The sequence below is a fragment of the Podarcis cretensis genome (assembly GCF_951804945.1).
Source record: "Podarcis cretensis genome assembly, chromosome: 9".
In the NCBI taxonomy this organism is placed as follows: Eukaryota; Metazoa; Chordata; class Lepidosauria; order Squamata; family Lacertidae; genus Podarcis; species Podarcis cretensis.
Window position 1 is genome coordinate 62,600,964 of NC_137178.1, and position 15,463 is coordinate 62,616,426.

At 42.0% G+C, this 15,463-nt stretch overlaps 1 protein-coding gene and 1 long non-coding RNA gene across 2 annotated transcripts in view; one reads left to right on the forward strand and one right to left on the reverse strand.

Moving 5' to 3' along the window:
* Window positions 1-761, forward strand: part of LOC307223691 — an 84,223-nt gene extending 83,462 nt beyond the window's left edge. Inside the window, exon 2 of the long non-coding RNA XR_013842201.1 lies at window positions 85-761. This is a non-coding gene — a long non-coding RNA (uncharacterized lncRNA). The remainder of the gene's footprint in view (window positions 1-84) is intronic.
* Window positions 762-4,069: 3,308 nt separating this feature from the next.
* The window catches only part of KLB (klotho beta), a 45,738-nt gene continuing 34,344 nt past the window's right edge, over window positions 4,070-15,463 (reverse strand). The window contains exons 4-5 of the mRNA XM_079989665.1: window positions 12,425-13,568; window positions 4,070-4,702 (exon numbers count right to left, since the gene is read on the reverse strand). Of these exons, the coding sequence (XP_079845791.1) occupies window positions 4,302-4,702; window positions 12,425-13,568 (1,545 nt within the window). The 3' untranslated portion in view covers window positions 4,070-4,301. The remainder of the gene's footprint in view (window positions 4,703-12,424; window positions 13,569-15,463) is intronic.

Below are 15,463 nucleotides of genomic sequence, written 5' to 3' on the forward strand. Positions count from 1 at the left end.
TAACAGAAATTGTGCTCCGGCGGTGCGACGGCAGCAGGAGGCCCCATTAGCTAAAGTGGTACCTCAGGTTAAGAACAGTTTCAGGTTAAGAACAGAACTCCAGAATGAATTAAGTTCTTAACCCAAGGTACCAATGTAATCTGGAAAACTAGAGTCTGAAAATGGGGTAAATGGGTGGTATCCCACTCTACTTGGTGGAAGGCATCTGTCATGAGGGAAGGAGGCATTTTTAGCAGGTTTTTTTTTTTTTGGCAGTTCATCCCCTGCTGTCCAGCATATCCCTGCCCCCCAAACCTCTAGAACAGATTGGGGGCAGATGGCGCAGCTATAGGGATAAGGAGGAAGAAATCATCTGTTCACTAGTGAGCAGCTTCCATCAGCATAGAAAATATTGGATTATCACCCAGTGTAAAAACCCAGTACAGTATGTGGTTATCAGGTTGTGTTTTCTGGTGTTTCTTCATCACATAGTATAATATTTGAGTGTCTCTAACAAACTTTACAGTGAAATGGAATAGTTGTCAATTTGCAACCCATTTCATCTCTGACAACAGCCTAGCAGTTTTTACCTTTAGGGAGGAGACATTGCCAATAGGTAAAGAATGCCATGCATAACGTTAAGACATGGGTTTAATCAGATATTTCCTTGGAGTCAGTCACACTGACCAAATGGACATCCTTCAAGAAAGTACTTCTGTCTTAAAGCAGTAGAGTCGAATACAAAAACCTAAGAATTCCTTTAATGTCCTGGTTACATCAAATGATAACTGCTTGGTTCTTTTTTTTTTTTTCCAGCAATTACCCTCAAACTTGGTAGTGCTTGTTTTTAAACAAGGATGCATAATGGCTGGTTTAATTTTTTTAATGAATTTGTAACCCTCCTGACAGTTGCGGGGGGGGGGGGTGTGAGCAAAAAACAACAGCTGAACCGATGAAAATGAAAATAAGCAACTGCGTGTATGAAAGTGGGGGGTGGGACTTTTTTTTTTTTTTGGCCAACACCCTGGGAGTCAGGTGCAAACCCACTGATGCAACAGGTTCAAATAGAGATCCTTTTTCCAGACCTGATCATGGTATCAAAGGGACATTTTTGCTAGTGGTCCACAGCACACAGGTAAAAGGATCCCTGACTATTAGGTCCGGTCGTGACCGACTCTGGGGTTGCGGCACTCGACTTGCTTTATTGGCCGAGGGAGCTGGCGTACAGCTTCCGGGTCATGTGGCCAGCATGACTAAACCGCTTCTGGCGAACCAGAGCAGCACACGGAAACGCAGTTTACCTACCCGCCGGAGCGGTACCTATTTATCTACTTGCACTTTGATGCGCTTTTTGAACTGCTAGGTGGGCAGGAGCAAGGACCAAACAATGGGAGTTCACCCCGTTGCGGGGATTCGAACCACCGACCTTCTGATCGGCAAGTCCTAGGCTCTGTGGTTTAGACCACAGCACACGGGGAAAGTGTGAATAACCTTTCCCCCATCAGCTGCCTGCCAAAACAGCCATGTGCACTTCATTTAGGGTGAGGGTGGGGACGTACCTGTTAGGGCCTAAATTATAATGCGGGTGTTTAACTGTCAACCCCTAGCTGCAATTCCAATTCATATCCACCCCCCCAAAAAAAAAAGTTGCAGCAGTGGGAGGTACAGGACGAAGAGGGTGGGGAACCTGTGGCCCTCCAGATGTTTCTGGATTTGCATCCCCTATTCTCTCTGATCATAGGCTGTGCTTGCTTGGTCTGATGGGACATTTCCCAACCCTCAGCTATACATGGATCTTGAGGGCATTTGATTTCTCTCCTCCCCCCCAAGTTGTAAGCCAGGTTCTGCAATATGCACCCACTTAGTATCTTTTTAAATACTTTCAAAGAAGCATATTGGCTGTTATTTTTTTAGGCGCGGGGAACCCAACACATTTCTGCAGCTTTCGAAAATAAGACTTTCATGGGTAACGTGCATATCAAAGAGTGACAAATTCAGAACAGGACCACCTTGTTTGCACTGAAAGTTTTAATATGGATAAAGCTTTGTGTGGTTTACACATCTCATAACTAACTATATAGTTCGTTGATCCACAGAGCACGCCTTTTATTTTTAAATAAAAGGGTGTGTACAACAAATGGGGTCAGTTTCTTTTTTAAAAAAAGGTGTATTTGTGCCGATTTGATCCTGCATAGCCTGGAGTGCACCCCAGCTTTTAAATAATGGCCATTGGGGAATATATATATATATATATATATATATATATATATATAGGAAGGAAACTTTGAAAAGCACAAATACACCAATATTTCCCAATTTCATTTTAGAAAAGTGTTGCAGTTCATGCTTCACAAATATGGCTGTGTCCTAGGAAAGTTGGCATTTCTCGCTAATACAGGGTTCCCCCCCAAACATTGGCCATTTTTAGTATGGTCTCCACAAGTGGGGCCTGCAGCAAAACGTTGCAGTGCAAAGTGATTCTGTTTGCGATTCCATTTCTCCTCTTCCCCAGCCCCTAGTTTTCCATTTTGGAAGATCAGGAGGTGGCCCTCTCAGGAGCATTTCCCAATTTTTTTATTTGTATACCCTCCAGCCTGCTAATACCCCATCCACCCTTACGTGCAGATGGTGCTGTTTTTTTGGCAGCATAAGGACTCGGAACTGCAATTGCAGTTGGTATGTATATGATAATCTTAAATACACACAGGGCTTTCCAATCTAATCACCCTCATATTCAACTGCTAAAGTACCATATTTTTTGCTCTATAAGACTCACTTTTTCCCTTCTAAAAAGTAAGGGGAAATGTGTGTGCGTCTTATGGAGCGAATACAGGCTGTGCAGCTATCCCAGAAGCCAGAACAGCAAGAGGGATTGCTGCTTTCACTGTGCAGCGATCCCTCTTGCTGTTCTGGCTTCTGAGATTCAGAATATTTTTTTTCTTGTTTTCCTCCTCCAAAAACTAGGTGCGTCTTGTGGTCTGGTGCGTCTTACACAGCGAAAAGTACAATATTTCAGACCAACTTAAACATCCCTATTGCGAGCCTCTTCTTTAAGATTCCTGACATCTTTTGATCTGAAGTAGACATAACAGAGGTATTATATGTCAGGACTTTCTTATTTACAACCTGGGCTTGAAGGAGAGGCTGCTGCAATCACATGCTCTGGACATGTTTTTGAGGTGCCGTAAATGCAGCTTTTTTTTAAGGGACGCAGGTGGCGCTGTGGGTTAAAGCCTCAGTGCCTAGGACTTGCCGATCGAAAGGTCGGCGGTTCGAATCCCTGCGGCGGGGTGCGCTCCTGCTGCTCGGTCCCAGCGCCTGCCAACCTAGCAGTTCGAAAGCACCTCCGGGTGCAAGTAGATAAATAGGGACCGCTTACCAGCGGGAAGGTAAACGGCGTTTCCGTGTGCGGCTCTGGCTCGCCAGAGCAGCGATGTCACGCTGGCCACGTGACCCGGAAGTGTCTCCGGACAGCGCTGGCCCCTGGCCTCTTAAGTGAGATGGGCGCACAACCCCAGAGTCTGTCAAGACTGGCCCGTACGGGCAGGGGTACCTTTACCTTTACCTTTAAATGCAGCTTTTAGCATTTCATTTGCAACCATGAGGAGTAGAATGCTTCTGGTCTAGTTGACATTTTCAGTCGTATCTTAGATAGGGTAGCTGCCCTACTGGTGCTTCCGCAAGCCAAAACAAGCAAAACGAAAGTGTGCAAATGTTACACCTGCAATCCACAACAGCTGCAGGCATAGCGCCACAAATTATGAGACGTTTCTGTAAAAGTGCACAGATTGTGACGCATACCCTTTTCATGTCAAATTAGTTCCGTCACTGTACTAGGTTACAAAAGGAAAGAATTTATGCTTGAACTGTAAGTAATATATTGGACTAACACCATTTTTAATTCCTTCGTATACATCTCTCCCTGCTCTCGTCCCGAGATTTTCAGGCGTGACAACTGCTAAACTTCCTTTATGTAATCGAGTCTTACTCTGAAGATGGAAAAAAAGGTTGAAAGGAAGGTAGACACTCTTGTATCATTTCTTTCCCCCGTGTCTTTTCATGGTGTACGTTGATGTAAAAAGCAAGGGACTTGGAGTTCTGAGTGACTTTATGATAAACATGAACACACGAGTAAACAACCTGGGATTTCCTGACAGCGTAAACACAGAACAAGAATTCTTGATAACAATCCTGAATCGACTGTCATGGGAATTCTCATGCAAAGCAGCATTTTTTTGCAATTATCTTGGTGGAGTGATTTGGAGTGCTTTCAATAACTTATCCTCGCCATTGACATTCACATGCAGGAAAAAAAGACCACTCTATATCTGGTTGAGAACTTTCCTGTGTCTACTTTTGACAGGAACGCACATGTACTCCATATTTTTCGACCAATACCATTTTCTCCTTTTCCTTTTGTGGAAAACAATAATGCTTAAGAGCAAGATGAGAGTCGCACAAAGGCAGCACCCAAAGAACACTAGTGGCTTTTTCTGCGCTAGAAGCAGGCAGAAAGTGCAGGTTGCTTCTTCCTCGGGCTTGTCACAGATGTTGATTGCAGTCTCCAAGAGAAAGCCATTGCGGCTAATGAGACGGTTGTAGAACGGAACGGACGCCTTGGCCTTGGCTTCGTGGGTGAAGAAGCCCAGTCTGGGTTTGGATTTTTCATCGGTGAGTTTAAATGCAAAATAGCCTCGGACGTTGACTTTATCAATGTGGTAAGCTGGAAACGACAAGAAATAAGTGAATTATTCGCTGTTAAATGGCATTGCGCGAATGTGTGAAGCAAAAGGATTCTTTTACAGTGGTACCTTGGGTTACATACGGTTCAGGTTACATACACTTCAGGTTACATACACTTCAGGTTACACACTCGGCTAACCTAGAAACTGCTTCAGGATAAGAACAGAAATCGGGCTCTGGCGGCGCGGCGGCAGCAGGAGGCCCCATTAGCTAAAGTGGTGCTTCAGGTTAAGAACAGTTTCAGGTGAAGTACGGACCTCCGGAACAAATTAAGTACTTAACCCGAGGTACCACTGTATAGTATTTAAAACAGATTGGAGAGGCTTGGCATGTCGATTCGATGCCTTCCTCCAAAAAGGCCCCTCCATAGAAACATCCCTTCCTGTAGTGGTGGGTGGCAGTCACTTTTCCAATTTTCTCTGGAAATGCTTTACGTTAAGTACAGTAAATGAATTCACATAAATTGCAAATGCTTGTATGCATTGCTATGTGTTTAAATTTGCTCAGTTGGTAGCTGAATTCTAGAGAGTTCTCTAGTAGTTCTCATGTGATTGGCTAATGTTAGTCACCTGGGAGCTACCTGGTGAAGGAGAGACTCCCATTTTATGTGAAGCAAGATGGCTGTGCTTTAGAAACCACTGTGAACCCTGCTAAGTTGAATTGAGTGTTGCAGGGCTGCTTCTTGGCTTGAAAGAAAGAGCAAAGCTGTAGGAGAAGGTAAAAGTAGAAATCTCTCATAGGAGCTGCAAGGCCTGGCCTGAGATACATTGAGCTCTGGAAAGGGAGGGAAATAAAGTTGTTAGGAGGTTAGAGGGAAAGTCTGTAAACCCATGCTTAGAAGCATGTGACTGTAAATATTATGCTTTAATTCTTTTTTTTTTTTATAAATATTTATTGAGATTTTTTAGATACAAAATGCAAAAATAGTAAACAATATAGCATGGATCATAACACATTTTTCAGAACTTCTTTGGACTCCCTCACGTCTCCCACTCCCACTTACATCCTTATAAATTTTTTTCCAGCAATTTATCATCTTATTTATATTCTTGAATCTTGTTCCGTTAATTTAATCTAATCTCCAAAAATTTTATATTTCCCTCAATCTCACTTATCATCAAGTTCAGATCTAATTCAATGGTAGGCAATTATTTATGATCTAGCATCCTTCTTACCATTCAACCAAATTACAATACTTTTGTAAATAAATCTTGAATTTCTTCCAGTCTTCTTCAACCCTCTCTTCTCCCAGGTCTCGAATTCTGCCAGTCATCTCGGCCAGTTGCATATAGTCCATCAGCTGCATCTACCACTCTTCCAGTGTGGGTAGATCTTGAGTTTTCCAGCTCTTAGCGATGAGTATCCTTGCTGCCGTTGTTGCATACATAAAAAATGTTCGGTCCTTCTTTAACACCTTCTGGCCGACAATGCCCAGAAGGAAGGCCTCTGGTTTCTTAGTGAAGGTATACTTAAATACCTTTTTCAACTCATTATATATCATTTCCCAGAAGGCCTTCACTCTAGGACAGGTCCACCAGAGGTGAAAGAATGTTCCTTCGTGTTCTTTACATTTCCAACATTTATTATCAGACAAATGGTATATTTTGGCAAGTTTAACTGGGGTCATGTACCATCTATATATCATTTTCATTACATTTTCCTTCAAAGCATTACATGCAGTGAAGTTCAGCCCAGTGGTCCACAACCTTTCCCAGTCCTCAAACATAATATTATGCCCAATATCCTGAGCCCACTTTATCATAACCGATTTAACCATTTCGTCTTGTGTATTCCATTTCAGCAGCAAGTTATACATTCTTGATAATACCTTAGTTTTTGGTTCTAACAATTCTGTTTCCAACTTCGATTTCTCCACCTGGAACCCTACCTTTTTGTCATTTTTAAAAACTTCTTTAATCTGAGCGTAATGTAACCAGTCTCGCACTTTATCTTTCATTTTCTCCAAACTCTGCAATTTCCAATTGTCTCCGTCTTTTTCTAATATTTCCCAATATTTTGGCCATTTGGCCTCCATATTGAGTCTCTTTCGGGCCTTAGCTTCCAGAGGTGAAAGCCACCTCGGAGTTTTGTTTTCCAGTAAGTCTTTGTATTTTGTCCAGACATTAAACACTGCTTTCCTGACAATATGGTTCTTAAAGACCTTATTGATCTTAACCTTATCGTACCATAGATATGCATGCCAACCAAAAGCATTGTTAAACCCTTCCAAGTCCAATACGTCAGTGTCTTCGAGAAGTAGCCAGTCTTTTAGCCAGCAGAAGGCTGCGGCTTCATAGTACAACTTTAGGTCCGGCAGGGCAAAGCCCCCTCTTTCTTTCGCATCAGTTAGTATCTTAAACTTAATTCTGGGCTTTTTGCCCTGCCAGACAAATTTAGATATATCTCTCTGCCACTTCCGGAAGCACTCTGTTTTGTCCACAATCTGCAATGTTTGAAACAAAAACAACATTCTTGGCAATACATTCATCTTAACAGCAGCAATTCGGCCTAACAAAGAAAGCTTCAATTTTGTCCAACTATCCAAGTCTCTCTTAATTTCAAACCAACATTTTTCATAGTTATCCTTAAATAGACTCAGATTTTTTGCTGTTATGTTTACCCCTAGGTACTTTACTTTTTTAACCACAGTTAGTTCTGTTTCTCTCTGAAACTGTTCCGACTCTACATCTGTCAGATTTTTCCCCAACACCTTAGTTTTCTGTTTATTTAGTTTAAATCCCGCCACCCGACCAAAATCTTGGATCAGTTGTAATACTCTTTTTGTACTAGATTCTGGCTCCTGCAGGGTCAAAACTAGGTCATCTGCAAAAGCTTTAAGTTTATATTGCTTCACTCCGACCTGAATCCCTTCCACCAACCGGTCCCCTCTAATCATATTCAAGAGCACCTCCAGAACTGATATAAATAACAAAGGGGAAATCGGGCAGCCTTGTCGTGTTCCTTTTTCAATTTTAAACTCTTCCGTGACCACATTGTTTACTATCAATTTAGCCTTTTGTTCTGAATATATTGCATCAATCCCATTCTCAAAACCCCGACCCACTCCCATTTCTTTTAAATTTCCCTTCATAAATTTCCAAGAGATATTATCAAAGGCCTTCTCTGCATCTATAAAGATTAGCACTGCTTTTGTATTTATATCAGTTTGCAAAAGTTCCAAAATGTCAATAATGTTCCTTGTATTAGCAAACATATGTCTACCTGGGAGAAAGCCTGCCTGGTCTTTATGAATTTCTTCATTTAAAACTTTTTTAAGTCTACTTGCCAAAATGTCTGCAAATATTTTGTAATCCACATTTAAAAGGGAGATGGGACGGTAGTTCTTAAGTTGTGTCTTTTCAGCTTCCGATTTTGGTATCAATGTGATGAAAGCTTCCTTCCACGACTCCGGCGCCCTCCTCCCCTCCATAATTTCATTGCTAACCTCCATCAATGGTTGTATCAAATGGTCTTTTAATATCTTATAGTACTTGGAGGTTAGCCCATCTGGTCCTGGAGATTTGCCCAGTTTCATGTTTTGAATGGCTTGTTCAATTTCTTGGCATGTTATTTTACTATTCAGGAGAGATCTATTTTCTTGTGACAACTTTTTAAGTCCATTTTTCTCTAAAAATTGTTTGATCTCAACCTCATTCTGCGGCCCTTGAGTGTATAGTTTTTTGAAGTATTTCCAAAAACACTTTCTAATCTCCATGGGGTTCTGAATATTTCTTCCTTCAATTTCCAAATTTGTAACTGTATTCAATTTTTGTCTCTTCTTCAACTGCCAAGCTAGCAGTTTTCCACATTTGTTTGCCGATTCAAAGGTTTTTTGTTTCATTAATTTAATCTTCCACTCTATTTCCTGATTTATCAGTTTAGAATACTGTGCTTGGTAGAGTTTGATTTCTCTCAAAGTCGGCAGGGACTTCGGGTTTGATCTTAACTTCTTCTCTAGTTCTTTTATTTTCTCCAAAATCTTATCTCTTCTGTCATTTTGTGTCCTCTTCCTTGCAGCATTCTGTTGTATCAAGAACCCCCTCATCACAGCTTTACTTGCATCCCAAATAATTCTTTTTTCCACCGTAGTGTTCATATTTATCTCAAAGTAGTCCTTCAATGCTTTCTGGGCCTTCTTAATAATCTCCTGATCTCTGAACAAATTGTCATTCATCTTCCATCTAAAGGAGCCAGTTGGTAATAGTGTCATATCCATTCTCAGTGCATTATGGTCGGAGCAAGTTTTTGGGCAGATTTCCACCTTTCTGACCTTCGGTGCCAGACCTCTAGTTATCCATATTTGGTCGATTCTTGTCCAAGTCAGCTGAGCTTCAGAGAAAAATGTTCCTTCTTTTCCCAAGGGGTTCTTCGTTCTCCAAATGTCAATCCAGTCCATATTGTCAGTCAGTTCAAAAAAGGTCTTTGGTAGTCTGCCATCTTTTGTAACATTCTGGCTTTGTGACTTATCCATGTTAGTTGATACGACCCCGTTCATGTCACCCATCATGATGATGTTGTCATAATCCAGATATTCCAGCATAGTCTCATGCAACTTCTTGAAAAATTCCGACTTCCCTTCATTTGGTGCATAAATTCCTAATATCAAAATCTTTTCTCCTTGATGTTGTATTTCGATTGCCAAAATTCTTCCATGTTCATCTTTAAATAAAAATTTAGGTGACAGGCTCTCTTTTGCATATATCACCACGCCTCTCTTCTTTACTTTGTCTGAAGATATAAATTCCTGACCAAGTCTTTTGTTTATTAATACTTTCCTGTGGAGCCTAGTCACATGTGTTTCTTGTAAGCAAATAATGTCCAATTGCTCCTTTTTCAATATATGAAAAATTTTCCTTCTTTTTTCCGGAATGTTACAGCCATTTATATTCCAACTCAAAAGTTGCAGAGACATCCTGGATAAGTCTGGTTATTTTTCTAGGGGTAGTACCTTGTTCGCTGGGTCTTCAGAATCCGAGGGTGCAGGCACCTCTGGTACTACAGGCCCCGAGGGTAGTTCCAGTCCTTTTTGGAGGTCCTCTCCGTACGCAGTCAAAAATTTGTCTCTATCTTCCGGTGATCTAATTTTAATCTTCTTCCCTCTAAAAGTAAAAGATAATCCTTGAGGAAAATCCCACCTGAAGATAATTGTATTACTCCTTAACAATCTTGTTAGTTCCAAATAGTCAGATCTAAGGTCCAACAGTTGTTTAGGAATATCCTTGTAAATTTCGATTCTTTTGTCCAAAATATCCAGTGACTTTCCGTAATGTAGACCCAAAATCTTGTCCCTTTCCTCCTTTGATCTCAGTATTATTAAACAATCTCTGGGCTTCTCTCTCTTTATAAGTCTTCCAAGTCTAAAGGCTGATATGATTTTAAAGTCTTTTTCCTCTAAGTTCCAAAACTTGGAAAATTCTTTGGTCAAGAACTCAGCTAAGTTGCCTTCTTCCACCTCTGGTACCGATCTTATCCTTAAATTGGTCTGTCTGTTCTGTAGTTCTATCATAGAAAGATAAGTCTGATGTTCACCTACTTGTTTGCTGAGTGGCCTTACCTCTTTCTCTAAATTTCCCAATCTTTGGCTGGTATCTTCAGCCAATTTCCGATTTTCACCTGCAGTCTCCTTCAATTCTCCAATTGCTTGCACATTCTGTGCAACTTGTCCAGTTAGTCTATTTAAGCATTCAGTATTTTGATCAATTTTAGCTGTTTGCTGATCAGCTTTTTTATCCAAAGATTCCACTTTTTTATTCAAAGATTCCAATTTTTCAAGAATTTTCTCTAAAGTAGAACTAATTTCTCCTGAGGCCATCTCTTCCGATTGAAATTCCTCAGTTTCTGCCCGTGGCAGAAAAGCAGCTTCTTTCTCAGAAGTCTGAGTAGGCAGAGTAAGCACAGTAGGCACAGATGATCTGCGTGCCTGGGAGACTGCGGTTAGGGTTGTTTGTCTGGTTCTCGGTCCCTTTTTTCTTGCGCCACTCATTCCAGAGTTATCTAAAATTCAAGGTCAAGCTGAGTTGTTCCCATGAGAAAGCAGCGGCCCAGATGGTAATAGTCAAACAGGAGGCCGGGAAAAGGAAAGTAAAACAATGTCACTGCTATTAATCCCAAATCCTCTAGGGGGAGCTTAAAATGTCTTTAGGAAAGAAGACAATTCCAATAAAAATAATATAGTCCCATTTAATGTCCGAGAACCTTCTATAAGGTAACTTTTAGCAGAGTTAGCATTTAAAAAGTCACAGTATTTCAGACAGTGCTTGCTGGTATTCCAAAAGGTGCTTCAAAGTAGCCAGTTCAAACTCCCTCAGATTGTTTCAAAGTTTAAGTTCAAAAGTATCCAGCCCTGCAAACTGGCTGCTCAATTGCTCAGGCAGTTCCAGCACCTGGGTTTCTTGTTTAAATTGTAATCCAAATAGAAGAAAGGTATCACAGTCCACATAAGAGTCATGTAATCAATTGCTTAAAGTCCTTATTCTGCTTAAAAATAATTTCCACGGGTGTCCAGATCAGTTAAATTAAAAGTTCACTTTTTGCCTCCACTCCTCCGGCTCTTTGCTTGGTAATTCAATGACAGCGGAAGACGGACTTCCTATTTTTCGTCACTCCGCTTTCAGCCAAATTGAGTACTTTAAGTACTTTAAGTCCCGAAATTTTTAAAGTCCATTTACTCACGGGTTGTTGTTTTCCGAGTCTGTAATTTAGGAAGAAAGGACAGCGCTCACCGGCAGCAGCAACGCGGCTTCACTCCGCCGATTGCGGAACGATCCACAGCGCCGCAACCCCCTCCGCGATCCGGAGCCCCTTACGGGGCTCCTTCAACGTTTTGGGGGCTGCTCCTGGCGCCCGCCGGACCCCAAGACCACAGGCTTCTGCTGCCTGTGGTTTTCCTGAATGGGTCCCCGCTTCGCCGCAGCGGGAGACCCTTTTTCGGCGGAGCTTCCCTTCCCCGGCTAGGAAAGGGCAGCCATTGCCGTTCGCGCCGCCTCCGGAAGTTCTTATTATGCTTTAATTCATCTATAGCTTGGAGTTTCTGCAAGCAAAGTTTTTGAATGTTAAAGCCTGGGCATTGGTTTAATTTTGAGAGAAGGGTGTCAGTCATATATATGCTTTGAGCTTCTTGGCTATGATTTCACTGCCCTTCAGCATCTCAGTGGTGGGCAGGTGGGGGAGCATTTGAACGAGAGCTATATTCAGCTCCCATCAGTGGTGGCTGCCTACCACCTTAAATTATAATCCTGCTTGGACTATAGCTCTATGACATCTATGAACCAGGGCATAACATTTTGGGTAACTTAAAAGAGCAGAAAAATGGGTCACCTGGGGTGGATCTAGACACAGGGGAAAAACCTCCGCTGTAAATAAATCAGAAATTAGATAGTTATAACAAAAGAATCTCTATGGAAAAATCACATTTTAAAATTTCCTGCTCTTTGGCACCATCTGGTGTTAAATGTTTATAGCACATTCAAACTGCTGCTTCTTTACTAATGTAGCTGAGTCCCCTATACTACTGGGGAGCGAGGAGGGGAAAGTACCATTGTACAAGTGTGCTGTGCTAGCAGAGCAGCTGTGGTGTTGCTGTTTATTAAATTTGTATGCCGCCCTTCGTCCGTAGATCTCGGGGCTGTTCACAGCATAAAAATAGAAGATAAAAACACATTACGTCTCTCTTCTAGATTAGCATCTTTTACCATCCACTCACCTTTTAAGGCTTCCTGGACATATTTTTCAATGTAGTGTTTACGAAGTCCATCGTCAATTAAAGACTGATCGTCTATCCCGTTTGCCGTGATGTAGATATTTAGGTTGCCATAACGTTTTCTAATCCAGTTTAGGATTTTGCGTAAGCCGGCAGGCACGACCGCTGAGCGAGATGGGGAGTTTAGGCAGGTGATGTCTTGCAGAAATTGAACGTCCTGATCAAAGTCATACCGACTTCCGTTTTTCGACTCGTGGATCACAAACCGCGTGGTGAAATGATTGAGCGCGTAAAAATCGGCAGCCCCTCTCACGAGTTCCTTCTCTTCCTTTGTGAAATACGGCAGGGAAGAACTAGAGAGCCCTCTGCTCTTCTTGTAGTCAAGGTATTCTCTCATAGCTGCAGGATAGTCTCCTGTCTTAAAGATTGGATCAGAAAACCAAGCTATTTCAAACTGAAGGAATCTCTCGGCAGCTTCCCAGTGGGTGTCCACAAATGGGTTGGCGGGTTCTGCCCAATCAGAATGCAGAGATAAAGAGATCTGACCATGCTGCGTGGATCGATACTGTTTATCGTAAACATGCCAAGCCGAGGCATGGGCTATCAATAGATTATGGGCGGCCTGATAGGTGTGGTTACTGCTGCTGTTATAAATATCGCTGAGTCGATTAGGTTCATTTATTGTGATCCAGAATTTAACCAATTCCCCAAGCTCCCGAAAACACATCTCTGCGTAGGTTCGGAAAGCCTGGGCGGTGGACTGGTTCAACCAGCCACCATTCTGGACTAAAGGACCAGGCAGCCCCAAAGAACGGTGAGTTGGATAATATAAGGTGACCACAGACTTGATGTTGAGTTTGAGCAGCTCACTGATCACGCATCGATAGTAACGAAGGACTTGACCGTTGATGGATTTCAAATCGCCGCTAGGCAGAAGCAGCGACCAATTCAGTGCAAATCTATAATGGGTGATTTTCAATTTGGACAGCAGGTCAAGTTGCGTTTTAATGGTAACAAAATCCGTACATTGAGCCGGTCGGGTTTTCAGTTTCACTCCCTTCACCTGGTAGAAAAGTCCATCGCCGGTAAGATTCCAGAGATAGAGGTTAGGATCGCAGAACTGTGGTGAGGAAGCGACAGATTCTGCCTGCAAATGACAATTTGATTTTTGATTTAATAAAGGTTTAGTTTCACAACTCCAATAGAGACCAGTTATATAAATGGTTCTTGTAAGCTGTAATGCAACCAGTCTAAATGATAAACAGGCTTTTTTCTCTGTATCACTAGGTGTCACTATAGCAGTTCTACAGAAATACAAAGAAGTGTGTAAACACACGCAAGCAACAAAAGGGAGAGCAAGCCAGCTTGTGAAAAGAACTATAGTTTTAGAAATGTGGTTCTCTCAAGCAGCCTTCATCAAGCTGATGTCCTGCAGATGTTTAGAACTATTAGCTCCAGCCAGCACAGATGTTTGGGAGTGGTAGTCCTAAACATCACAGAATAAATGGGCGCAGGTCACTTTATGTGGGCACTAAATGTGTCACTTTATTTTGTACGCGTCTTTTTAAGAAATGCAAATAGCAGCCGCAGGAGGGTCAATCAGTCTTGGGGTTGTAGGAACAGGTAAATAGGTAAATGAGAGAGCAACCCACCTCTTGCAAAACTTTCCCTTCCAAAACTGATGTTTGATGGAAAATATATCTTTGACTAGATTAATATAGGGGGGCGGGGCTTGAAAACCAGGCTGTGCGTGACAAAGTAGAACATTGAGGGAGAAATAAAAACATGGCTGCTGCCATCAAGAGCCAAGAGCTGCAGGCTCTCTGGCTACTTGGGTGAGGAGATAACCTTTCTGCAGGGATGAAAACATTAGGTGCCACCAGCCATTGTGGAATCAGGAAAGAGCGATGTCAGCAACATCTACAGCAGTGCCTTTCAATCTTGGTTGCCCGGATGTTGTTGGAATACAATTCCCATCATCCACTGCCAGCTTAGCTGTTATGCACTGAGTTGAATAGGATCCAAAATGCAGCAGTCTGATTGGTCCTAGAACAATAGGATTCAGAATGCAACAGTCTGATTGGTCCTAGAACAATGCAGCAGTATGATTGGTCTGCAGGAGCCACCCAATCCAGCTCCAGATGGAAGTGAATCCACAACCTGATTGGCCTACAGGAGAATTCCGGAATTAGCCAATCACGTGCAGCCCATTGTGTAAATAATGTATATAAAGCAGATACTTTGGGGAAACTTTCATTCCTCCTCACCACTATGAGCTGAATAAAGAGCATGAAATCCACTCTCGACTCTGAGTATATTTCATTAGCCAATGGTCAGGGAGGAGGAAGTTCTGGGGATCCAAACTTGAAGAGCACTGTGGGTAGGCACACATTTTACACCCCCAGCCCCCTCAGGACCTCTAACTCCTGCCCAAATCCTTTGGACTCAGCTAGACTGGTAAAGAAAAAGCAATTTATATGTGTTGTATGTGTGATATAACATTGCGTCACCAGATGGCGATGTGGCGTCCAGTTTTTCTCTACCCATTTTCCCTGTTTGCATTTACAATGCTTTGAACTGAAACGCTTCTTTGATGTTTCTAGATCCAGCTTTTATTAGGTGTAATTTTCCTGTTATTGCCAGAAAAACAAGACGGCTGCCTTGGAAGACTGTTGTCAGGCAGATAAATAGGACGGAACTTTTTAAAAGTGAATGATTGTGAGACACACACACCTCTCTCAAAATAGCACCTGCAAGGCAACAAGCGATTGGAAGCGCCCCCTCTCCAAAGGAGCAAATGCAGATATGTGTGTGTATAAATTTATATCTGCTATTATTTCTGCTCTCTTAACTACATTTTCCATCTTGCTGCTGCTGCATTGTTTTATTCATATTTCATTGCTCTGAACTGAAACCATCTGTTTCTCTGCCAAATTAGCCTCTGCAGACCTAACAAGGTTTTCTACTAAAACTAATAAACACAATGCTATATCCCCAAACTATCTATTAGTGCAGATGGATCTCATTTTTAGCATGATATCC